At 40.0% G+C, this 27,438-nt stretch overlaps 1 protein-coding gene across 1 annotated transcript in view; it reads right to left on the bottom strand.

Annotated features, from left to right (window-relative positions):
* Positions 1-27,438, bottom strand: part of CNTLN (centlein) — a 3,122,808-nt gene that overhangs the window by 2,110,442 nt on the left and 984,928 nt on the right. Inside the window, exon 9 of the mRNA XM_044061293.1 lies at positions 12,196-12,369. Within this exon, the coding sequence (XP_043917228.1) occupies positions 12,196-12,369 (174 nt within the window). The remainder of the gene's footprint in view (positions 1-12,195; positions 12,370-27,438) is intronic.

Raw genomic sequence — 27,438 nt, 5'->3', positions numbered from 1 at the left:
TCAGAAAGAGTACTACTGGAATTAACAAATCACTTAGCAGCAGTGGGATCAACTAAACAATAGCTGCTGGGTCAGGTTGGGGAACAGTGTACAAAAATTTAAAAGAATGAGGAAAACTGCAGGCATTAACCCATACAGCCTCTAAAGCAGATATAACAGGAGGAATGGGTGTGGGTTCTGGAAAATCCTTCTGTAACAACTCACAGTATTTTCTGAGGGGCTGAAAACACTGGCACATTCTAGCAATAATCTCAGAGAAAACCCCAGATGGAGAATCAGAAACTGAGCTCTCCTCTGAGACTGAATAAAAAAACTGAGGAAAAAACTTTTATCCATTCCTGCATCGTTCTGCTCAGATTCAGAATCGTGAACCTCTTCAGGAAAAGAAGAATCCGTCCTCCTTTCACCAAAAACTACTTTACAAGAAGAATCAATTAAACCCTGAACCAGACCCAGTGAACTACTCCTATCCAAAGACAATTGAGGAGAAGTAAATATATGCTTGGCTTTCTGATTCTTTTTGACAGGAAAAATGAGGTAGACCATGTTACTAATGACAGCAGCAGCTTCCCCAGGTATGGGTGCTGCATTCTGACACAACAGGGAAACCTTCCCTATTCACTCTCCCAGGACCAACAAGACTGGCTCTCGCATGACCACTGAGAGGTCCCCAATAGTCATAGAAGGCTCAGATAACTCCTGGTCCATAGTGGCTGTAGATGGTACTCCAGAGGGATCTGGGGTAAAAGATAAGTAGACAGAGGTACAACAAATGTCCACAAAAGAGTCACCCATCTGCAGCTGAAGCAAATTGTTAGCCTCATGTGGTGGTAAAGGCAGTTTGCATATTTTTTTCTTTTTGTGTCTGCAAGGACAACCTGCTGTGGAACTGGTAGTCTATTCCATGCTCAAGCTAAAAATGGTGCTCTTTCTCGGGGAAGATTATGCCAGCCCCACAAACATAAAATAAACTCAATTTCTCCACAGAAAAAGGTTTCAGTTATTTTATAGCACTTTTAAACTGACAAAAAAAAAAAAAAACAAGAGCTCCATTTAAAAGTACACTACAGTCTCAAGACAGTCTGTTAAAAAACAACACTCCTAGCTGTAAAGTAACTTTCTTGAAGAGGAAAGTAATAACACATCAACAAAATAAAGAAAACAGACTTTTTTTCCTATCTGCTCAGCAAAAGAAAGCACAAGCCAACCACTGATCCTCAAAAGCTTCCCAAGCATACCTCTCAATCTCTTAGATCAAGAAATCTGGACAAAGCCATAAATAATGGGGATACAAAGGCCCAAAAATAGGGATGCTTTTTAAATATTTCTCTTACAAACTTAGAAAGTAGATACTACAACAGGTTTTGGAATAGCATGAATTTTCTGAAGGGTATGAAGTCTGAAACTCAAACGACTGTCATTGTTTTCTGACTAACCCTCAATGATTTGCCGATGATTTGCTAAAAAACCACAACTTTATGAGAAACTGGCCAAACCTCTGAGGCAAAAATCTGTACAGTTGAGAGGTATGTTCCCAGGAGAAGGAGCCTACTCTTCAGCAGCAGTAAAGCTCTGAAGGGCTTTGCACCCAAACTTGTCTTTTAATCAGCTCAGCTCAAGCTGCCTGACAGTTTGGGCACATGGAAGATGCCCTGAAGTTTCAAAGCTGGCCGGCTGTTATATCCTTGGAAGTATATAACCTCATATAGCTAAGGCTACTGTAGCAGAGATCAATATGATGAACAAAGGACAGTACTAACAAAGTCTGTAAACAATTGCAAATAAGTCAACATGGCAATCGTTTTGATTTAATTCAAGCTGCAGCAAAGATCTGGAAAGGGTGATTATCATGGTGCTTTACAGAATACAGAAGGAAGCTCAGCAGACTAGGAAACTTTGGTTTGCAAGGCAAACTTGACGCCCGTAGACTCAATCCAATGTGCTATTGAGGAGGGAGCTCCTCTTCTCAAGGTCCGTTGTTTCCTCTCCAATTGCGTTAATACAATACTACTTCATTGTTTTTTGTACTGCACTGAATGTTTGGGCATTTAAATCATCTTCATGGTGGTTTCCTAGTTGAATGGAAGAATTGCTCTTGGGGGAAATCATGTGACTACATGTCCAGAGAATCCTTGTTGATCTTGTGGCAGTAACAATCACATGGAATGTGGGGGATCCTAGCTTCAATCCTCAGACAAGTGTTAGAGAATTCCTTTTTTGTTGAGTTGTTAATTATAACAGATATGGAGGGATTAAACCAAAAAATGGTGTTAAATGTTATTAGAAGCAGCGAGCAGACTGACGAACAGATTTATGGTGATATTATGTTCCACTTGAGTTCCATTAGTTGTGCCGTGGTGAGTGTGCCAATAGATGCAGAAACTACATGCATATATACATACACACATTTATAGTTGAGGTGTGGAGGCTAAAATCAACCACCGGAAATTTGCCAAGTCCCTTGTAGCATTTAAGAGTCAGTCTTTGAAGTTCAAATGAGATATTTTGCCCTGCCTGAGCTTCTCTTAAGTGCTGCTACAAGCATTTAACCTTAATTAGCAACCATGACCAATAAAAGCCCCAAAAGACAAAACATTATGGACAAAGTACTAGTTCTGTCCCCTTAAGATATCTTGTACAGAGGAGTGATAGAAGATACTTTCAGTGATTATCTCCTCATTTCCACCTGCTAGAGGAAGTCCAAAATTGGTACTAAATTACTATTCCTTCTTCAGGAATATCAACATGTTTTGTTCATTGACTTTCACACTCACACTTATACGGATTAATTGGCCTCAAATACCTACCACTATAGACAGTAAGCCTTAATCCCTGCGATCCTCTTCAGTGTGACGTTGCTTGTTACACAACTTACATAGAACTCTAGTACTGGAGTAACAGTGTATTAGGTTTTTTACTGCAGGGAGTTTCTCTGGGTAGTATAAAATCTTATAGGTTAGTGTGACCTGGTTGTACAGGAGATGGGGGAGTTCTAGCCAGTTGAGTTGTTTAAGGGCTAGGCAGTGGTGTGTTTTGTAAGGGTTATTGGTGGCGATCCTTGCTATCTTGCTAAAGCAGGTGCCAAGTTTAGTTAAATCTGATTTTCTGAGATTGGTATAGGATAGGCATATAGAAGTGTGGAGATGAGATGGGTTTGCATTATTTTAGCTCTGGTACGGTTTGTGAGGAATTGTTTATTCTGTATAGTCCTCCCAGTTTTTTGTGTACTTTCTTTATGGTGAGTAAGATGTGGGTATCAAAATCTCATGTTGTAGTCTATCTCTACACCTAGCAGCTTGGTGTGAGCAACTGGGGAGACGTTATCAGAAAAGAGGGTAGGGGTGTGGAGTGATTAGTAGGGTAGAAAATGAGAAGTTTGGTTTTATTTGGGTTAAGTATTAATTGTGAATTGATAAGCCATTTTTCCCTGGAGAGGAAAGAGGCTTGTGTTTGGGCTTGCAGTTCTTGGTGGGAAGGAGAAGAGCAGATTAATGTTGAGTCATCCGCATAATGGATGACTGAGGCTTCTAGAATAGAAGTGTGGAGGTTAGATAGAAAAGAGTAGAGGTCCGAGGATGGAGCCTGGAGGAACTCCTAAAGAGACAGGTAATAAAGGTGATGGTTCTTGCCTCCATTGAACTGCTTGCTGCCTACCTGGCAAGTAGCTTTGGAACCAAGAAATGGAGGATGTACTAAGATTTAGTTCAGAGAGGGATTTAATCAGCTTGTTATGATTGACCATATCAAATGCCTTGGAGAGGTCAAGAAAAACAGCAGACACATAGTTGCCATTATTTCTGTGATTGTTAACTATGTGAGTGAATGACGTAAGTGCAGCTGTGGTATTGTAATGTGGCCTGAAGCCATGTTGAGTGTTTGTGAGAAGGTTGTTGGTGTTGAGATAGTACATGAGTTTTGTGTGTACTCACTCGAGTATATTCACTGTTGCAGTCCAGGTTACCCACCCTCCATCCCCCTTTTCTTTGCTGGGACTTACCTATACTTCGCTATCTTATACAACCTATGTGGTGTATTTGCTTGTAGATGAAGGAAATGTTTATTTTACTGCATGCTTAATTATTGGCATAATATTTTTAGCCTACCACTTTGGGGGAACCTGACATCTGGGGCAAAAAAAACTGAAGAAAATGGCGTCAGCTGCATCTTTTATACCCCTGGCGCACTGACGTCAGGGAAGAGGTGACAGCAACCGACGCCAGACCTAGACTTTGGAATTCTGGCCGACTGCGGGTAGCCTGCCAGCAGGATAAACCAAGAGTAATGACTGCAACAGTGAAACACGATGAACATCTACATTTTCAGATATTCAATGGTTGATAAGAATGGACACAGGATAAGCAATGGCATCAGAAGCTATTTTCAGGAATTCTGCTGGCAGTTTATCGGCTGCTAAGGTGGTAGGATTTTAGTTTTTTTAGTATTTTTTTAATAAAGTCAGTAGAGATGGGTTGGAATGTTAAGCCATCTGTATTGTCACGGTACTTGGGTATTTGGTTCAGGGATGGACAGGTTTGAGCATTAGCAAGAGCAAGAATGGATTCGGTGAGGAATTTGTTAAAAGTTGTGGCAACGTTGAGGGAAGTGTCAGTTGAGGTAGGGGTGGGAGTACCCGATTTTCCAGGGAGGCAGATACTGTTAATAGCTGTCCAGACTTTTGGGGAGTTATTTTATTTGGTTTGTATGTTATTGTAGTAGTTAATTTTATCTAGTTTTACACATTTATTTGCTTTATTACGAAGTTCTAGATATGCCTGCTTGTCTGTATGGGAGCTGTTATTGTGCCAGTGGGTCCATGCTTTGTCTCTGTATTTCAAGAGAGACCTAGTCTCTTTACTCATCCAGGGAGCATAGTTCGATTTTACTCTGATAGTTCTGGGTGAGGCTTGGGAGTTTAGGATATCTAGGATGGTAGAGCTGAAGTATTGTACAGCTTCATTAAGGGTAAGGTTTTTAAGGGGAGACCAGTTACAAATCTGTAGTGCATTAATAAAGTTGGTTAGATTGAATTTTTTCTGGTTTCTTATTGTCTGGTAAGTGGTGGGCTATTCTTGACATGCACGAGGTCTTATTACAAAAGTTGGTAGGTGGTCGCCTAAGGTGTCAGGGAGGTAACCAGACTGACTGATAAGTTCAGGCCTGTTTGTCAGAAACCAGTCAAGTTTTGACTGTCTTTTGGTGGATTTATCAATACTAGTGGGAGACTGGAGGAGCTGGGAAAAAACATGGAGGTTGGTCAAGATGGTGGGAGAGTAAGAGTTACAAGTTAACCAATCAATACTGAAGTCCCCCAAGATGATATTTTTTGGTTGGAGGCTGTCAGAGGCCCAATGAAGTAGGGTTTCCAGAGTGGGAATGTTATTCCCAGGGGGTAAATAGCAGTCAATTATAATGACACTTTTCTTGGGGTTAAGTATTAGTTTAGTAATTATAATTTCTGTATTGGATAAATTTGGTATCTCAATATTTAAGTTTTCTATGTTTATTTCATTTTGAAATAGTAAAGCTACACCACCTCCTTTTCTGGAGGTATGATCAATCTGTAAGACAAATATAGCCAGGTGGTAGAATTTCATTATTGGTAGTGGTGGGTTTTAGCCAGGTTTCAGTTAGTAATACTAGGTCAGGTGAATATAGGGAAAGATTGGCATGACGGTCATGGACTTTATTGCAAATGCTTCTAACATTCATGTTTAATATAAGAATGTCATTGAGTTTTCTGGGTAGGTGGGATGAGTTAAAAGATGCATTATGGTCAGTTAAGTGGATGTATTATCAGAAGGGCCTGGAGTAGGATGAATGTCTCCACTTACAGAGAGTCTGGCTGCCATATGTACTTTGGTTCTTATGAGGTTAGTGATGTACTTGTCATATTTAGAAGATAGTTTGTTGATATGGTGAGACGGTAGGGTGAGTTTAACAGTATAAGGATACATGTGTATGTGTAAGATGGATGAGGAGATGAGAATTTGAGAGGTATAGATTTTGAGGTGTGAGTAGGAGAAGTGGCTTGGTGTGGTAGAGAATTGGAATGTATGCTGTGATATCTGGTAATGTAAGCAAGTAGTATGAGAGATGTTATTAGTATTGATGTTGTGTAAATATTCCTGTGGAAAATGATGTGATGGTATTACTGTATGTGTGGATAGAGATATGTGTGCTGTTAGTTAGGACAGTATGCACTGTGGAGTGTGGTGGGTATTGGATATAATGGCTAAGTGGTGGTTGTGTATACCTGCTTCATTGTATTACCTATGTTGTACAGGAGGAATGACTAGTGTGATAGCAAGAAGGGGTAGAGTGGGAATGGTGTGGTGATATTGTGAGTGTTGTGAATGGTGATTGGATGGAGGTGGGGTGTGGGAGTGGTCTATATAGTATATATCTAGGGAGAGTGGGGGTGGGTGGGAATGGGGGAAGGGTACGGGAGTGGAGTGGGCCCGCGCATAGCGAAGGTGAATGGAGCAGGATGACCCAAGTCCATGGAAGACCAGAAAGAGTGAAGCTTCAGAAAACAATCAGCCAGGTAAGGCAGATGTAATATCAGACTGTATAGGAGAATGCTTTAGTGTGGCAGAAACAGACATGGGCAGAATAGGGTGGAAAGCAAGTCCACAAACAAATTATCTATGAGGTGTGTTAAGCTGTTGATGAAATGGTTAAAGTACGTAAGTCAGTAGACAGTAGTTTGAAGTGGCAGAAATGTATCCAATAGTGGAAAGTGTTACCAGGAAGGGGGTGCAATTAGGAAAAGTGAGTGTCCTAGTGGGGGGAGGGTGACTGTAGGTAGACAGGAAAGAGCAAACAGTAACTGGAGCAAAACAGAGAGGGAGGTTGAGGAGTTGTAAGTAGGGGGATACACAGGTAATGACCTAAGGGATACGAGCCAGAAAGGAGGCTACAAAGCAGTTAACCAGACTGGGGGGATATTCAGGTACAGTGGTGTGCTTGACTCTCACTTAAACTACAATATACAGGAATAGAAAGGCAATGTAAAATATAGGCTATAACATACATAACACTTATGGATATTTTGAAGGTGTCATTTGGACTGGATTGAGCTGGTTCTCTGGTTCAGTCAGCTGCAGGGTTGTTCCGCACACTTTTTCAAGGCAGAGCTCTGGTAAAAATTTAAATTTCCATCCAGAAAGTGACTCTACAGTTAATACAAATTAACCACTAGGATAAATCTGGAAGAAAAGATAAAGATATAGAAAAAAATAATAAGAAATAAAAAAATGTCTTAATTCATAAAGTTGGATCCCTCAGAGACAATGTTCAAAAATCTAAGGCCAGAATACACAACACTATCCAGTCAAAAGTTCAAGTTAAAATGTCACCTTAAATATACTCAAAACAGAAATCCAGTTGCAAGTTATTTAAAAAATTATGTCAGTGCACTGGACTCCAACAGCAAACTCTTCACTTGTACTTACAGAAAAAAAGATCAAAATGGAGGATTGTGTTGATAAATTCACAAGTAAGACAGCAGGAATGAGTCCAATGACAAAATAACTTTTTCAGCTTTAAAAATTTCTAACAAAATAGATGCCTTTCTTTTCTTACAAGAATATACCACTAGCCCTTCCCTGTACGTCACATGTGAATGATGTGGAAACTGTGGGACTCAATGCCTTTTATTCGGTTATGATGCACAGGTGAGGTGGGTAGATGCAAAGGTAGATGAAGGCAGGTAAATTTAATTCTGCTGCATTAAGTACTACTCCAGTACTACATGTAACAACTGGATGCTGAGGGTCTGGGCACCCACTGTGCAATTGCGTACAACTTTTGTATCCTAGAGAATGGGAAAAAGAAAAACTGCACTGGAAATCCTCTTTGCATTAAATAACAACACCACAGAAGATGGAAAATATACCCTACAGAACGAGAAAAGGCATATCTGCACTGGAAACCCTTTCTAAATGAAATAACACAACTGCAGAATGTGGAAAATATATGAGGATTTTTTTATATTGTACATTTTCCACAATCTAAACAACTAGAACTTCCACTGAGTGACCTCCCAAACCTCTTGTATCAGTGGCACATGGGATATATGCAAATGACCCTTATGAACATCAGGTGTCCATTATGGACATCAGCTGTGTATAACAGCCCTGTGTTTCTAATGCTTAGTCAAACACTCTGCTTGTGCTGTGCTGATGAGGTCATAACAAAGCCGAAATATGCATTTCCACAGCTATTGGGATTTAGCTTTATTGGCCTGAAATTGTCCATTAAAATGACGAAACATGTCATGGGCATTCAGAATCGCCAATTAGCTGAAACACCTGATGTTCATAAGGGTCATTTGCAAATGTCACGTGTGCCTCTCATACAAGAGGTTTGGGAGTTCACTCAGTGGAAGTTCTATCTTTGCTGGAGTTTTCATTTTGTTTTTACTGATTGGTTTTTCTGTGACCTTCTCACTCATTGCTTTAGTTTGTTGTTTGGGATATTTTTGCAGGTGACCCTAATGATAATGGACATCAGCTGGGTATAACAGGCCTGTGTTTCTAATGTTTAGTCAAACACTCTGCTTGTGATGTGCTGATGAGGTCATAACAAGGCCGAAATATGCATATCCACAGCTAGTGGGGTTTGGCTTTATTGGCCTGAAATTGTTTATTAAAATGACGAAACAAGTCATGGGCATTCAGAATCGTCAATTAGCTGAAATACCTGATGTTCATAAGGGTCATTTGCATATATCCCATGTGCCTCTGATACAAGAGGTTTGGGAGGTCAATCAGTGGAAGTTCTAGCTTTGCTGGAGTTTTCATTTTATTTTTACCGATTGTTTTTTCAGTGACCTTCTCACTCATTGTTTTACAATCTAAACAACTGCAAGCCAAATGAAGAAAAAAAACTAAGCAACTGAGGAGGTTAAAAATATAATTTACGAATAAATCATGTTGGGGTTGGAAAATGGTGGTTTTATCCACTCCTGGCATGGTATTCCCATGAAGGTGAAACTTGAATAACCAAGCAAACCACCACTATCTACCTCAAGAAATAACTTGCTGTTATGTAACGATATTACTTTGTCAACTCTTAATAAGTTAATGCAACTGTATTGGTGAATTTTTACTTCATACTGGTGCTTGTTTATTGAAGGTCCAATGTTAAATGTGCATTCAGGACACCAGGTGTTGCATTTGTAAATAATGTGCATAATGTTGTTGTTTAAGCTTTTAAACTTGCTTGGCTTTTGCCAATTTGTATAAAAACTATTACAATGATGTTAATAAAAAAAAAAGAAAGTTTTCCCTTTTTTTCTTCAAACAATGCCACGGTATGCTCTAAATTCTTCTGTTGCTTGTATACTTTCTGAGTATGACTGGCAGCACCATGATACATCTTTGTTGTATACTGGCCATGCGTAAGCCTGGATACATAACTATTCATGCACATTCATGTTGCTTCAGTGCAGTATATGACAAATTAATCATAATTACCATTACATTTATGGTGTGTGTTAGTATAAGCAGTCTGACTGATTTTCATGTTTGTAAATAAAATGGCAAAGCTCAACATATAGTTTTGAAGTTATTCATTTATTTTCTAAAAATGTAATGTGCGAGTATACTGGTTTATGGTCAGTTATAACTCACTCTAAAACCAATACTAATAATATTTTGTGCTTTGAAGATTACCCAGATTAACTGAAGACATACTACTGTGTGCATAGTCGGCATTTTGTGACATCACTGATAATGCAGTTATCTACTTTAAAACCTTGCCAATATAGAAATTCCACTGCAAAAAAAAAAAAAAAATGAAGTAATGTGAAACACCACAGGTACTTATAATTCCAAGTATACAGTCTGACTTTTTCTTTATATTCACGTGCACTCTCACATTACACTCCGTTAGAGGTGTAGGATAAGGATCTGTTCTGCCAGATGAGCTTTTATCTCCAGTTGTGCTGAACACAATGCCCCCCACGGCTACCAACTGAAGGAGAAGAAGTCATTCCTGCCACTTAGATGGTTCAACTAACTTTTCCTACACCCTAATGATCTGGCATATGTTCATGTTTCACCCAGGAGGAAGCGAAACAGAAAGTTAATGCACTTGCAGCCATCCATGGAACACCACTGTTTGTCCTTCCATTGCTTATAACAAGTTGAACCATTTCCCTTAAGATTTTTTGTCTTCACCTTGAGAAACAAAAACTTGCTATTTGCTGTAACTGCTCAAAAAGAGCTTGCAAGGACTAAGCAGCAGCCATCCTGTAATTAAACTGTGGCAGTCACTTATGCTAATCATGCACTCCACTCATTTCTTAACAATAAATTAGTGGGTTTTTTCCCCTAAAAGTAGGACGTCTTTAATAATAAGAGAAACAAAACAGCCAATAAAACAAGCTACTAAGAAGTCCTGGATTTTTTATTTATTTTTTGGATGGGGGAAGGCAACGACATTGACAGGAAGTGATAAATAGGCCACTGTTTTTTAAGTAACAGTTAGCTCAGGCTCATGGTGGGTAGAAATGATGTGCTGTGAGCCACACTGAGTGTCTAATTAAGGCTGAACCTGGCTTGAACTTGTTCTAGCTTTGGCTGCCGCAATCACTGTAAAAATGCTAAAACATAACAATATCATATGCAGTCGTCATCACTACTACATGCACTGCAATATTAAGCACTTTGGTATCAATAAATATCTAATCCATACAAACAGAAGAATTAAGAATGATATAACAGAAGTGGTCACTCTCCATAATGTGCATCTGGTAACAGAAATCAGAAATGACCATGAAGACAGAAAAGTATACTTATTGTGTTACACTTAATTTACAGTCCCATAAAACTGCACAATCATGAGTAACAGTATGCAGATAAATGAATACAAAGCAAACTATTACTTTGCTAGTATAAAACAACAATATCACATTTAAAGACTTGGTCATCTATAAATGATGCTACTGTTCTGCAAAATCTGTACTCTTAAATCTTTTTTCCTTGCATTAAATAAATTCCATAGTGACAAAGAAATAATTTACATGAATCTGTAAAAGTACTTTGGTTGATCATAGCAGCCACTTAAATGTAAAATTTTGTCCCTTAACAAACTGGAAGTAATGCTAACATTTCCTGCATAAATGCATAAAGATAAAAATACTAATAATGTCTGTGTTTTCTGTTTTCATATTTTTATGCACTATGCAAAGAAATGCAGCACCATCTTGTTTCAGACGTTTACAAAACCCGAATTTGGGCCAGATTCACACGACGCTGTGCTTGGCTACAGAAAAGGTATGCATTTCAGTGCAGGGTAAAATGAGTAAACAGCAGCCACAAAATGACTATTTGGATGTCAGCAGTATGCAAATAATAACATACACTGCTGATGCTTCAGAGGTAGTTTTTCTTTTGGCTTTTCCCAGTTAGTATACTTGATTAAAAACACATCACTATGCAAAAATTAGATGTACATCTGACTCAGCATTGTACACTGCAGAATATGGAAAATCTCAGACATTTTTAATGCCCTTCAAATCCATGAAACACCTTTAGTAGCATTAGTTTCTCTGTGTAGAAAGAGTTACTGTGAGTGCATTTGAGAATATGTTTCAAGACACTGCAAATTTTTTAACTGGCCTTGTCATACCCAAAGCAGCACACCTTACCATGAACCCTCACCTAATGCCTGCTAAATATCAGGATGAAAACAGCAATGGCACAATGAGTGAAAGGACACTATGCTAAGTTGCCATGAGCTGTAAACTGCTCAAGAGTACTCTCTTTAGACCACCACCTCCCACTGTGACTCACTTTTTACAATTCAGTGCCATCAGTACAGCTTGGCAAAAGTTCTCGCCAAGCTGCAAAGCAAAGCTTCTAAATCCAGTCCTCAGTATTTTACCACAATTATAAGAAACATATCTGCCTTGCACAAATAAATCTACTGACGCTAATGCAAAAGATATGAATGCCAAAGACTTGCACAAGAGACCCATGCAACAAACGAATATAGGTACTGTGTGACTATAGTGACAAAGAAGAAGCAAACAGCTGCAAAAGAATTATCAGAAGCAAAAACAATGCAGTTAAAAATGCTTCCTGTATTTATTTAAGCAACTATTTTTCAGTCCTACATGCAAACGTCTCTTCAGCAATTTTACCATGGGAAAGAAAGAAAAATTACAAGACCTTTGGAATCACAAACCTCAGGTTTTCTCGCAGCCCTAAGGATTCTGTTCTCCAGTGCATCTTCATGATCAGTATCATACTCTGCTAACTTTACGTTGGCTTTCCTCAACTTTTCTTTCAAAAGGTTTATTTCAGACTGCTGTACAACTATTTGATGTTCCAAGTCATTAAAAGATTCATGTTGTAATTCCTAGATGTAAAACCAAGAGAAACCATTAAAAATATAGGTATAATAAAAGCAATCAATACATATAAATAAAAGATTTGCTTTAATTTATATTAATGAATTTATCAGTCTCTGCACATACTTCTCCACAGAGATACAGTGAACAACATTTTGTGCATTTTTATGGAACTGCACCAAGACAGCTTTATTTAATAGGTATGATGTGCAAACTGCTATCAGATAAACATGATATACAAACATAAAAGAAATATCCATGTCAGAGTACTTCATAAAGCTGCATCAAAGATGCCTTATTTGAAGCCTATCCAACATGGGCACACTGCTTAGTCTTAAGAACAGTACTTTTCAGTTCTCAGGAGGAATAGTAGTTTGTATTCCAACATATTTTTCATTCACTGAGTGTCCTCTTTCCATTTCTAGGAAAGTAAATCTCAATAACTTTGTAAACTGCATAGCACAAAACATACATCTGCACAATATCAAATAGCAATATACATGTATGCCTATACAATACAGCACACAACCCTGAGATACTCCTTCTCTGACCAAAAAATATAAAGTTGAAGGACAGCCTTCAAAAAAAAAATAAATAAATAAAGCCTATGCAACAGCAAAGATAGAAACCATCTGCAAAGCAATGTAAGGGTGCACAAAATGCACGAGTTAAGCACATAAAATAAATACGAACAAATGATTGACTAAAATAACATACCGCGGTGGTGGTGCTGCGGTACCATTGTCACCTCACAGTAACACGCTGTCCGGTTCAATTCTCAGCTAGAGCGTGGAGACATGCGTGAATGTGCATACCTTCGTTGAAGGTTGTGCGTCAGGCCTGGCAAGCCGGTATGTAAAAATAAACTGCCAATCATTAGTGGACTGGAGTTTCGCTGTGGCGAACCCTAACCAGGAAAAGCCGAAAGACACAATCACAGCCTATTATATCAAATGAATGACTGAATAAGCTTAGACATATAATTTATTATAGAATTTTTAACAAGTTTCTGACTCCTCCATTTATTCAGAATAATTTTATTTATTTATTTACCTACTTGTGTTGCTTTTATTTGTAGTTGTTAACGGATGGAACACTAATTTAAGTGGACCTTCTTCAGGCTCATTCTGGAGGTACACGATTAAATCAAAATCTTTACATGAAGAGAAAACTGGCAAAATATGATATAGCTGGCTGAGCAATTACACTGACAGAGTTAAAACAATGAAGCAATTACTGGTAAAACAATGGTGCAAACAAGTTAAACAGTGAATCAGACAATCACTGTGGATAAGTATATAATGCAAATGAAACAGGAGTGGTTGATGACAGAGTGGATATTAGAAACAATATGTACATTGTCTACAGTGGTAACAAAGTGAGTATTACCGGTTAGTTCCTTTACCAAGAAGGGAAGTAGAAGAGGAGGAAATGAATAAAGAGGAGGATTACATTAAAAAGAGTACAGGGAGAGGACTGCGTCATCAGTTACAAGTGAGAGGAAGGAAGGGTAGAGAAAAAAAAAAAGACAAAGAAAAAACTGAGGAAAGTCTGTGCATTAAAATGGGGGATGACAGCAGAGAATGAAGCAATAGGTATCATCCAACTGAGAAAATACTTAGCTGTGAAAATGTCAGGATGTAAGAAAATTAATGAGAACCTATGTTATGATATTACTGTGGAAGCATTTGCATCATGAAGACATAAACCTGGCCATAGGAACATCTGCAAACATCTTCAAGGTACCACCTCAGACTTAGTCTTCATATAAAGTAAAGTAGCAGGTAGGATACTTAAAATAACAGTAGTTCTTGCAGGCATGGTCACTATAACAGTGTATATTTATGTTGTATCCCACTTACAATATCTTCTTCCTGGAGAGAATTTTAAAACACCTGTCCCTTATACTCTATGTAGGTTTAGACTGGTTTTACGGCTACATTCGGTGGAACCCTGGTAGGTGGAAGGCAATCCCATACCCAGTACTACCAAGCAGTTTATTCCTCAAGTCAAAAAAGACCAATAGGGAAATTATGAGCACGGCTTGCTATAAACCTTTAGTAACTAGCAGTACATGAAACACAAGGTAAGCATAAGCAGCAAGTGAAACTGTTAAAGAAAACTTGCAAGTCACTACATGCAATCCTTCATAATGATGGAGGGAAGGAATATCAACTGTCATTACAAATCTTACCCACAAATGTATTAAATTGGGAAGGGTGACTGTAACCACAAGGCAAAACAATAGGGTATATTCTGAAGCAATACAAATACACACAAGAGAGGTCTGACAGAGGATTCTCTGAGGACAGCTGTGCCAAAGCCTGCCCTGACCCTAGACTATGCATCCAACTTACAGTGTTTAGTGAATGTATGGACTATGGACCAGATGGTTGCTTTTAAAATGCCTTCTGCAGAATTTCAATATGTTTGTTGTTGTGGCAGAATGTACTCTAATTTTTGTCATTTACAGGTTTGCTGCATTTGTCATAATTTAAAGGCAATAAAATGGCCCAAGCCATTTGGTGTTTGTTGACTGACTGGTAAGCTTCTTTACCATTCTATAAAGAAACAAAAATCTGATTAGTTTTTCTGAATTATTTGTTTTATTTAATAATATCTCAGCTGTTTATGCACATCTAACACTTGTGGATGATGTTCACCATCCTTTCAGTAAGAAAAAATCAAATGAGGATTACATATGAGGATCTGTAATATTAAAATGGTCCCTACCAGAATGAAATGTTACAAAAAGGAATATTTTCCAAGAAAGATACTTTAAAGCTGCAGAGTCAAGCAGCTCAAATGAGGGCAGTGTTAGCTCTTCTAACAAAGATCAAATCTCAAGTAGGGGAAATATGGGTCTGCCGTAGTCTATGCCCTTGTGGAAAGCTTTAACAGCTGCATGTACTGGAATTTGAGGAAAAGGCTACTAAACAGGTAGATGCTGCTGATACAAATTTGAAAATATTCTAGGTTAGAATCCAGCAAAAACTTTTACCAATTTAGAAACCTTGGAATGGAACAATGGATGAAATTCTGGCCTTGTGTCATAGTCCATGCAACATATTTGTTTTACTTCTGGATGTAAAATTTCTACTATTGAGTGTCAGCTTCCATCAGTATGTGCACAACCTGGGAAGAAAACAGACTGTGGCTAGGAACTGTAATTCCATCCTCTATGCTGAAAGATACAGAGTTTTAGTTGATATGCAAATTACTACTGCGGTGTCATTAAGGATTTGTTGAGAAGTACTGGCCATGGTGGAAAAGAGATCAAGTTCTTTAGCAGACAATTCCATGTGCCTTGGTCAAAAAGTAGCTGCAAGCATTACATTTCTTAATCTTGTTTTGCATTGAGAAGTAATGTGGAAAGGTGGAACTACTTTAACAGAGTTCACAAAACTGTATTAAAACATCAGCTACCTAAGCAACCCTGTTTGGTCGCCTGTAAAAACTGGCAGAGGAAGATGGCAGCATGTAGTCCCTGCTAGCTTATCCATCCTGAAGGTGGGCAGCAAATCAAGCTCACTACCCAGGTGGCACCTAGCAAAAGAACATCGTGCTGCACCCATAGAATACACCTTTAGGGAGCAAGAGCTGCCATGGTGCAGAGATTCTGAAATGCAGAGGCATGCTCCTCTCAGGATGTAACATGCAATGGAGATCAACAGGGTGCAAAAGGGGAGGAGAAGTGATCTACTACAAAACAGAGTAGGCCACTTTAAAGGACCAGCAAACTCGTCTGCTCCCAACCTATGCCAATGTGGGGAAACTCTGGGATAGGGCTTCCTGGGCATGAAAAAATAAACTAAAAGTCTCTCACCTAACCTGGGATTATCCTGCTCCAAACTTAGCTGAATGAATGGGCCAAATGGTGCAAGTAGAGGAGCCACTGGTTGAGGCCCCATGGAAAAGTGAAAAAGGAAATGGTGGTGTCTTTTCCTCGATGGTTCACTCCTACTGATTTGTCACTGTGCATGTGTTCATTTAGAAAGTTTACTTGCTTTTTACCAATAACCCTTTTATTCTCACATTATCTCTTTTCTTGCATACACTTCTATTCATGTGAAGATGAAGGTACGTAATTCATAGAGTTTCCAAATCTACCCACCTGTTCATAGCTGTGTACTAGGCTAATGGCCCTGGAGCCTTTACAAGCCTAGCCCATAGGATTGCCCTGGTATCGTGCCACCCAACCTTAGTTTCTAGTGTCTCTGTTGAGTAGAGCCACTGGAGTGATCCCCGGGGTGAGTTTTCTATTTCCCATCCACTCATCAAGATTCCTCTTGAAGAGGGCCAGTGAGGTGCTCTGCTTGACATGTATGGGAAGTCTATTCCATAGCATGGGCAGTCTCTGGGTTGTGAACCTGTCCCTCCAGCATGTTCTGTTGATTGTGGTAATGAGATTGAAGTTTCTGGAGCATGTGGTGTGGAGGGATTGGGATTTCTTTAGATGTAGCATTTCTAACTGAGCTGGGTCAGACATGATGTTGTAAATCAAGCAGAGATCGCCTCCAAGTAGGCGATATGAGACAGAGAATAGTTGGAGTTTTTTGAGTCTGTCCTTATAGGACAAATGTTTAAGGCGTAGGATCCCCTTTGTGAGGTACTTTTGCAGCCTCTCCAGTTGTTGCAGATGTCAAGTAAGGTACATGCCAAATGGGGCACTGTACTCGATGACTGGCCTAATGAGGGAAGAGTAGAGGGAGACAATGACCTCTTTCTTCCTGGATGCAAAACCCTTAGTAATGAGATGTTCCACATAGAAGGACTTTCTGACCACAGTGGCAATGTGGTAGTCAAAAGAGAGGTTGCTGTCAACCTGTGTTCCTAGATCTCTTATAACGCCTTCTGTGTTCAATGGACTACCATCGATGTGGTAATTCAAGGGAACCAGGTTTTTCCCAAAGGGGATGACAACACATTGTTTGGCATTGAGCTTAAGGCTATGGTTCTGGAACCAGTCGCTGGTCTCATTGAGGCCTTTCTGTAGGATGTCAACATCACTTGGGGAGTTAATAATAGCTCCCAACTTGCAATCGTTTGTGAACTTTGTCAGCCAGAGTCCCTTCATGTTGGCCTGAACTTCAGAGAAGTAGATACCAAAAAAAGGAAAGGACCCAGGATCGAATCCTGTGGGACTCCACTCGTGACTGGTCGACAGTCTGACTTGGAGTCAGCTACTTTCACACAGTGGGTTCTATCTGTGAGCCAATTTGCAACCCACCTAGTGATACACGGGTTGATGCCTAGCTTAGTGAGTTTTTCTGATTCCTGAATGGGGAATGGTATCAAAGGCCTTGGCCAGATCAAGGTAGGCTGTATGAACCACCTTGCCTTCATCCACAGCTCTGGTGACTGACTCAAGTCGACCAAGTTCAGCAGACATGACCAACCTTCACAAAACCAAACTGCGTAGCATTCAGAGTCTGGAGATTCCATATATCCTTGTTTATTAGGTCCATGATGATGCGTTCCATAGCTTTGCATATCAGACTCATCAGGTTAATGGGGCGATAGTTCCTGGGGTCTGTAATCACTCCTCCCTTGTGGAGAGGGATGACTGCAGCAGTGCCCCATTCAGTAGGGACAAAGCCTGAGGTGAGGCTGTGATTGAACAGGGCACACAGGTGAGGTGCCAGTTCACTCTGTAGTTCATGCAGAACACAGCCGTGGATTTTGTCAGGTCCCATATAAGCTGTATTCTTGGCTTTGGACAGTGCTGTTTTAACCTGTGCAGCAGTAATACCGGGTGCCTGGCAATCTACTAGTATTGTGATTGGGGGGATAAAGTTGGCACTGAATCTGTCAGCCAGTATATTGGCAATATCTGTTGGCTCGGTACAGTTGTTACCATTGTGCAGTAGCTCAGAGCAAATCTGGGTATTGCCGTGGAGATTCTTTACATAACTATAGAAGGCGTTATGGTTGTCACTATCTTCTGCAATTCTGTTTTCATACCTAGCTTTAGAGGATTTGATGAGGGATCTCAACTTTTTGTTGAGGCTGATAAGGGGGTCTTTCCAATCTTGGGACTTCACCTTATTCCACATCAGTTTCCTCCTTCTGTTGTACAGTTTGTTTATGGCAGGGGACCACCATATTGGCTTCCTTATTTTTGAGGAGAGGGTCTTGGTTTTATTGGGTATGGCGAGATCCATGCATTTGTGTACGTGTTCGTACAGTGCATTGGTGTATGATTCGGCAGTCATACAACTATTCTTCATTTGCATGGGTGCTGTGAAGTTAGCCACCTCTGTTTTTAGGAACCCATAGTTAGCTTTGAAGAAATTTTTTAATGGTGGTTACCTTTGTGGGGGGTGGGGTGGAGGGATGTGGATTTCCAAGGTGATTAGTTTGTGGTCAGATCTAAACAGGGAGGAGTTGACTACTGGTGTCGAGCAATGGTCACCCATGTCAGTAATGACCAGGTCAAGGATGTTGCTACCTCTAGTGGGGGTAAGAATGAGCTGGTCCAGGGTATTGGAATTAATGAATTCCAGAAAGCATTGAGCAAGTGTATTGGTACATGAGTAGTTTTCCCAGTTAATGGAGGGGTAGTTGAAGTCGCCCAGTACGAGAGTGTTAGGTTGGACCCTAATATTCCCCAGGGTGCTTAGGAACGTGGAGTGTGAGTCTTGGGACATGGTTGGGGAACTATAGCAGGCTACGAACTGAATCACTGTCTTACACAATGTTAGCTGCACCTGAAGTATCTCAGATGCATTATGTTCGGCTGCCAGTCTGGAGGTGTGCACGTCCTTTATGAATATGGAAACAACACCGCCTTTGGAGCTTCAGTCCAAGTTCTGGAGCCGAAAGGTGTGGAATGAGTTATAGCCTGGTAGTGCAGGGGTGCTTTTTGCTGCCTTGAACCAGGTCTCTGTTACAGCACAAATGTTGATGTTCTCCATTTTAAGGAGTGCTTCAAGTGAGTGCATTTTGAGATTTTGACTTCTAGCATTGAGCAGCATGACCCTCAGATTGCATTTGTTTGTAGCTGTTATGGTGGTAATTTGGTCTTTGGAACACCACCTAAAAAAGGCACTATAGGGGTGACAAGAGCCTTAGCCAGTATTCGGAAGCCCAGGGGTGACAGATGCAGGCCATCTCTCGCAAAGCATCGAGGTCTGTCAATCATGTCTTCCCAGGCAGACAGATACTGGATCCCCTTAGAATGACAGCAGAAACTTAGCCAATTGTTGAAATCAATAATTTTCTGCTTGTAATGTGGTATCATTCTGGGTGATGGTAGGATGCTGCTCAGGGCTAGGGTCATACCCACCTGGGCTACATAATCTGAGAGCTCCTCCATGCCTCTTTTCATGTACTCCAGGGAGGTACGTCTTAGGTCATTCACACCCACATGTACAATGACAAAGTCATATTTGTACCTGTTGTTGAGGGACCTGAGTGCATGCATTATGTGGCGGATGCTGGCAACTGACAAGCAGATGACTGTTACTTTCTCCTTATTCAACCTAGTGAGTGGGACATCAGTGTGCCTCACTATCGAGTCACCTATGACTAGTGTGTTGGGCATGCTGTTTTCCCTTAGGGGGCTTTGGTTGAGTGGCACACTGTTTAGGAGAGTTGTGTGTCTCGTGATTAGTGTTGTGTTGTGGTCGAGTGCATTTCTGCCTTGGAGGTCTCTGCTGTTTGGGTAGATTTTTATTGAGAACCTCAGTGAAGATGGGTGTGTGGTTTGTGCTTTTATGTGAAGACAGTGCTGGTGTGTGTTCTGGAGGACTGTGTGTTCCATGTGGTGTGGTGCATGTGTTGACCTTCTCCTCTTGACCAGCTATTCCAGTCTTGGCTGGAGACTGCGTGGCTTACAATTTGGATATATAAGTGCATCTCTCGCAAGTCTGATTGTTGGGAGGTAAGAGGAGAGGGCTGTCAGTGTACATGAGGCAGTTGCTACATTGCCTTAGGATGCATAAGTTCACCAGGTTAATAGGAGAAAGCACATGGAACTGAGCTTTAGACCTGCCTGGAGCGGTGTACATTAATGATAAATACTGGAGCTGTTTCCTTGTAGAACGTTTAGTGCTGGTAACACTTTTGTGTGCTACAATAATTGCAACAAGAGGTCTGGTAGAGTGCTAAACTAATAAGCTAGTAGAAGTGCAGGAGAGGAGAGAGCTAGCCGATCTAAGGGAAAAATTGAAGAGCAGACTTTGGCACTGCTCAGAAGTTTACAAACAGTCCTGGATACAGCAAATCTGTATCTGGACTAGACTAGTTACAGGAAAGGTGGGAAACAAGTGCAAATGCAGGCTTTTAACCCAGAAAGTTGAAAGAGATGGAAAAACTGCCTAAACGGTCAATAAACTACAATTTATGGGCCAGAAACCACTCCTCTTGTGGTAGATAGGCTACCTAGTGCTTACCAGTCCACTGATAAGCTAGATGGCTTCCCTCCAACACAGAAAGGCTTAGGGGGCTCAGAAGCTTACTGACAGTCCTAGATGCAGCAAATCTGTATCTGGGCTAGACTAGTTACAGGAAAGGCAGGAAACAAGCGCAAATGCGGGCTTTTAAACCAGAAAATTGAAAGAGATGGAAAATCTGCTGAAACAGCCAATAAACTACAATTTCTGGGCCAGAAACCACTCCTCTTGTGGTAGATAGGCTGCCTAGTGCTTACCACTCCCACTGATAAGCTAGAAGGCTTCTCTCCAGCACAGAAAGGCTTGGGGGGTCTCAGAAGCTAACCAATAGTCCTGGATACAGCAAAGCTGTATCTGGACTGGACTGGTTACAGGAAAGGCAGGAATCAAGTGCAGATGTTAGCTTTTAAACCAGAAAGTTGAAAGAGATGGAAAAAATGCCCAAATGACCAATAAACTACAATTTCTGGGGCAGAAACTACTCCTCTTGTGGTAGATAAGCTACCTAGTGCTTACCAGTCCACTGATAAGCTAGAAGGCTTCCCTCCATCACAGAAAGGCTTGGGGGGAGGGCTCAGAAGCTTACCAACAGTCCTGGATACAGCAAATCTGTATCTGGACTAGACTAGTTATAAGAAAGGCAGAAACAAGCTTAGAATTTTTTTCCAGAAAGCAGCTAAAACAGCACTAAAAACAATTCAAGTGCAGCGCAAGCTAGCACACGAGTGTGTACCTGTAGCTATGTAATACAATTATCTATTGTTTTGAATATGTGTGCTTCAATCATTTAGCACTGAACATTAACCTACCAACTAAGCTAGCAAATGGGAATCCAAGCCGAAAAAACACAAAATAAACTACTAAAATAGAAAAAATGGTTTCAGAAAGCAAAAAGTAGTTTTAAAGTGCATAAAGCACTTTTTGTTTAATAAAATCAAATTTCTTCAGATGCATTTGAAGAAGTTTGTTTTTATTAAACGAAAAGCGCTTTATGCACTTCAAAACTACTGGTTGCTTTCTGAAGCAGTTTTTTTTCTATTTTAGCAAATGGGAATCACAGTAGCAAAGACAGTGACTTTTCCATTATGTAATTCTTCAATAATAGTTAGAATCACTGCTTTCTACCACTTTCTTTGAAAGCTAGCTGTCTTCTACTTAAAGTGTGAGCTTGGGACCTGAATACGAAAAAAATATGAAGATATTTAGTTTAAATACAATTTTAAATATTATTGTATGGTGGTGGTGCTGCGGTGATATTTTTGGTTAAATACGCTTTCAAATATTATTAATCCCAATAGGACACTAAGAGAAAGCAAGAAATACTTTCTGTTGAGGAATAATGTGGAAAGTAAACAATGAAAATGCAGGCAAAATGATACTGCAACACATGACTAATGCTTTATTTTTATTCTAATCTAACCTTTAAAACAGAACTGATCTCTCAGAATGAAAATAAAAGGCACTAAAGGAGAAGAGCAGAAATACTAAATTGGAAAGAGGCTTCTGTTATCTAACCTTGAAAGACTGAAAAATTGTTAACTGAAGTACACACATGGCCATTAAATTATAGTCAGGTAACTCAGAATTAGTCCTGATTAAAGCTGGTTATGGTTTTAATGTCTTACGGTAATGGAAAATAACTACTGAATTATCCACTAATACAGGATTACTTAGGGTTCCCAACTGAAATCTTGCAACTTGCATTGCCAATTCCAGAGATACCATAAAAAAGACAGAAAAAGGCTCTTCTCTTCTAAACTTGTTTGATATGGGGGCAGGACCTCCAACCCCCTCACCCCAAAGTATATATACGAACTCCAAGATCATCATTTTGTGGAGGAAAGGGAATATTCTGAGAAATGGTAATCTCACACTTAGAATATGCAAGTCAAGTCAATTTTCAGCTATTCGGTCTTCACATCTCAGGGGTCAGCAAAGTAGATCCCAAGATTTCAAACAGTTACTGGTGCTAGCTGTATATCTCAAGGTGAGGATAGGACAAGACCAAAGGTTGCATTTGCAGGTGGGTATGTCAACTTTCCACAGCCTACTTAATTAAGAGCCTTTTAATTAACACAGTCTCAACTCTCCACTTGAGGAATGTTCAACATTGAATACGGAAGGAAAGTACAGTTGTATAAAATCTTACCATAACAGCAGATGTCCTTCTTTTCACTGTTGCAGTATTCATCACCAGTAGGATCTCCTGCCAAGGACAGACGAATGTCTTGCCAGTATACCAAAGCCTTTATTTCCTAGAGTGTCATACATCAGATGTATGCTCCCCATGCAAGCATAGGGCATAAAGGTGATATACATACATTCCTAACTCAGAACTTGAAGTGCCCAAGGAGAACTAGGACCCCACAGTGGAAAGGAAGACATGTACATCCACAAAAAGGAAGGAAATAAGAGAAGGAGAGGAACCCCTTGGCCAGAACAAAAATATTACCCATGTAAAAGGAAGAGAAAGGGGGTAGGAGGGAAGGAGTGAATACTGCAACAGTGAAAAAGACATTTACTGTTATAGTAAGATTTTACACAACTGTACTATGTCCTTCCCTATCACTGTTGCAGTATTCACCACCTCTGGTAGAGTACAAAAGCTACAGTGAATGCAAGGAGGAGGAAGGCAAGGGGAAGCCCTCCACAAACACACATGGGATAGCCTTGGCAAAACCTGCCTTTGCCCTGGAAATGACATCTAACTTATAAAGTTGGGCAAAAGTGTGAGCAGAAGACCAAGCAGCAGCTTACAAGGTGGCTCTAGTATCCAGACCCTTGAAAAAAACACCAGAAGATGCCCCTGCCCTGATAGAAAGAACATGAGCAGAAGAGGAAACCTGGTTGCCATGAAAAGAATAGTCCAAAAGAAATGGTCTTAGAAATCCAGATGTTTTGCTTAGACACTGCTAAACTCAATTTCCTGTCATGAAAGGAACCAAAAAGTTGTTCAGATTTCCTGATATGTTTAGTCTTGTCCTAGTAATATCTGAGCTATGTAAATCGAAGGTGTGAAGAAACTTCTCATTAGTAGTCTGTGGAGAAGGGGATAAGGCATGAAGATGAATGAATGGACTGATTCAAGGACAAACCGTTAAACACCTTGGGCATAAAGACTAGTATGAAGGGACACCTAGTCCTGGCAAAACCAAAAAAGGAGGAACCATCATGAATGATTGAAGTTCAAAGACCGCCTTGGCAGAACTAAGAGCCACCAACAATAGTCTTCCTAGTACAATGTTGGAAGGAAGGAGAAACTGCAGGATCAAAGGGGGACTGAGTCAATTCCAAAACAACAAACTTAAGGCCCCAAGAAGGGGAAATAGGCTTTCTTGGATGCCAGATATGAAGGTCGCCTTTTAAAAATTGTTTGAATTCAAAACTAGAAGTCAAAAGTGGATTCTAAGGCAGACAAGCTGAAATGGCTGACACTTACCTGATTGGAGCATCTCCTTGCAGCGTACTCTAACCCACACCTCTACACTGGTTAAACAGGCTACCTGAGGCACAGCCATGTTGCACACAAGCCCGGACTCTCTACTCTCAACGCGGGATACCTCCACTCTAAGAAGCTGCAACGAGCTAATGTATGTACTTGCAGAACTAATTATGCATCTGTGATAACTGTGTAGTGAATATACTGCCTGAAACCTCTGACCACCCTTATTTGTGTTAGATTTTAGGCCCCCTTCCCCACCTTAAACCATTAACTTTTCATTCAGTCTTTGCTCTGGCTTTACTTGTAGCAACAAATGCCTCTAGCAAACCGTGCTCACTTCTCCCCAATTGTAACCCTTCTCTACAATAGCTCTCCCCCCTTGCTATGTTTACACTCTTCTAATTGGGCTTCCCCTACCAGATTTCTCACTGAAAACACTTACTTATGGCATAGTCTGTAGCTTGTGTATTTTCCATTCTTACTCAGCCGCTACTGGCCATTGGAGATCGTTTTAGTAGTGCCTGCAAATAAAAAAGAAAACATACAAAGTTAGATAGTGGACGAAACCCGGTCTGTTTGCCCTCCGCTCAGAGCTCACTCTGCCCCCCTACCCTGCCCCCAAATCTCACCTGCCCCCACTACACCTACATTTATTTTAAACAAGCCAAAACCTCACTCACCTTAACCAATCCCAATATCCCTAATCTAATTCCACACCCAGTACAAGCGCCATCACACTCAACCACTGTTCATCTCCACACCCCATACCACCACACTACACAAACATGCTAATTATACATCTTGCTGCAATACTATCTCTAACTTTACTTACGCATCTCACATCCACTCACAATATCTCTAGTACCCACCCCATTATATATACCCCACAATGACACAACCACCACACAAACTACACTCCACCATTCCAACAGCTCACTCTAATTTACAACACTAGCCCAAACTCACTAGCAAAATTCACAATCCACACTCTCCACTCAGCACCCCAGATATCTCTACAATATGATAAAACCATACATAAACTAATAAAAATGCTGCATCTAATAACATGACTACTACACAGTGGTGATATTCATCCCAACCCTGGACCCACAATTCCTTCATCCAACCCTGCCAACTCCAACCCCCACCCACAATTCCTTCATCCAACCCTAACTGACAACTCCATCCCCCACCCTACCTCAACAAGAAAAGTTCAGACCTCCTAATACTAAACATCAACCTTAGGAGTGTCCTTAATAAATTACATAAACATCATGCCACCCTAACTCACTACCATCCTGACACTGTCCTGTTAACCGAAACCTGGCTAAAACCAGACAGCAGTGACAATGAAATAGCACTCCCTGGATACAATATACATAGAAAAGATAGACTAGAAAAAAGAGGCAGGGAAGTAGCCATCCTATTTAAAAATAGCCTTTCTCTACACCTCCTGTACATAGATACTCCTAATTTCCAAAATGCTGAACTAATACTAACCAGACTCTGTCTTAACCCAAACAAGCATCTAAACATTATACACATTTACATATCACCTACCCAGAAAATCCCTACGTTGGAACGTATATTACAGTGGGCTTCCATCACCATCCCTCAGGAAACTATCATAGCAGGGGACTTTAACATAAATTGAAATGCCTGCAATGCATCTACCCCTACAAGCCATATTACCCTTCATAGCTACTCACAACTAATCAAAACCCCTACTAGAAATGATAAAAAAACTAATAAAGAGTCAGTACTAGACCGGACCTTAACTAGCCATCCCAATACTGCACTAATCACAGGCTGTCTACCCGACAGTCTCAGTGATCACCTCCCTACTTTTCTTCTCAGTTAACTAATAAACTCCAAAACCCCAAAATTATATCAAACCTGTAATACCAAAAATGTTAATACCCAAGAATTTACTACCTTAGAAATTGCAAATGGAACCCAGTTAACTACTTCCCTCTAGACAAAGCTGTAAAATACTTTAACACCACTTTTATCAACATCCTAAATAAACTAGGAGGACCCCCCCCCCAGAACACAACAGATAAAACCCATCTATACCCTCTGGCTTACTAAGTCCACCAGATCTCTACTAAAAGGAAGAGATAAATCCTGGAAGAAATGGTCCAAAGAGAATATCACTGCAAACCATCAAAAATACCTAGAGTTTAGAAACTCAGCCAAAAAACAATTCAGGCAAGATAAAAAAGACTATTATAATAACATCCAAAAAAACCCCAAAAGTTTTTGTCCGCCATAAATACAATTCTTCATCCAGAACAAACCACTCTAAAGCTTAGCCAATACCAACGATGATATTCCAACCCAGTTCAATAAATACTTTACTGAATCCATTTCCTTGGCAGTCCCACAAGGTTCTATCCTTGACCCACTCCTCTTCACAAACTCCATACATCTACAAGTGACACCACACTCACAGTATGTGGATGATTCAACCCTTATATGTGGTGCTCCTACCCTCCAGCAACTAGAACACATAACACAACACAGCAACAGTCATTTGCAGCTATAGAAGCTTGGCTAACCAATGCTCAACTAATATTGAGCCCCCCCAAACACTAAACTAATCCTATTTCACCACACTAAAGCCCCAAACACCCCTCCTGCATTCAAAATCACCTTAGTTAACACTATCATATCCACAGTTCCTAGTACTAAGTTGCTAGAGGATACCATTTATCAGAATATACTATTTGACACTCATATTGCCCAGTCCATAAAAAAAGTTCAAAAAAGCTAGGTTGCCTCTACAGAAGTAAACACTATATCACAGCAGACACCAGAGCTACTATTGCTAGATTCACAAAAACACATCCAAGAAAAGCAAAAAAGAAACACCAAAACGAAGAATGCAGCCAACTGGATAAATCTTTACTTCACTTTACTAGATTCTGGTACCTCGGCCTTCGCCTTCAATGGAATAAATTACTTTGTACAAAGCCAGTTTTTAAATACACCAGTTAATTACATAATCCAACAATTAAACAATTAATTAAATAATCTTTGTTAAAGAACTTTTTCCATTTATCACAAACCAATATTACAATTCATTTTAATATAAATATGAATATTATAACCTTCAGTGTTAAATTTCACATTTAAATTTCTAAATTCATCCCATTTGGATACAGGGTTTTATAATTTACTATAAAATTTGATTCCATTCTCAATAGTTTTTTCTGAAAATTAAGGTTTGCCCCCCC

The sequence above is a fragment of the Protopterus annectens genome, chromosome 2.part0, assembly GCF_019279795.1.
Source record: "Protopterus annectens isolate FY-2018-M chromosome 2.part0, PAN1.0, whole genome shotgun sequence".
NCBI lineage: Eukaryota > Metazoa > Chordata > Ceratodontiformes > Protopteridae > Protopterus > Protopterus annectens.
Note: the sequence above shows the minus strand (reverse complement) of the source record. Positions and strands in the feature narration are given on the sequence as shown.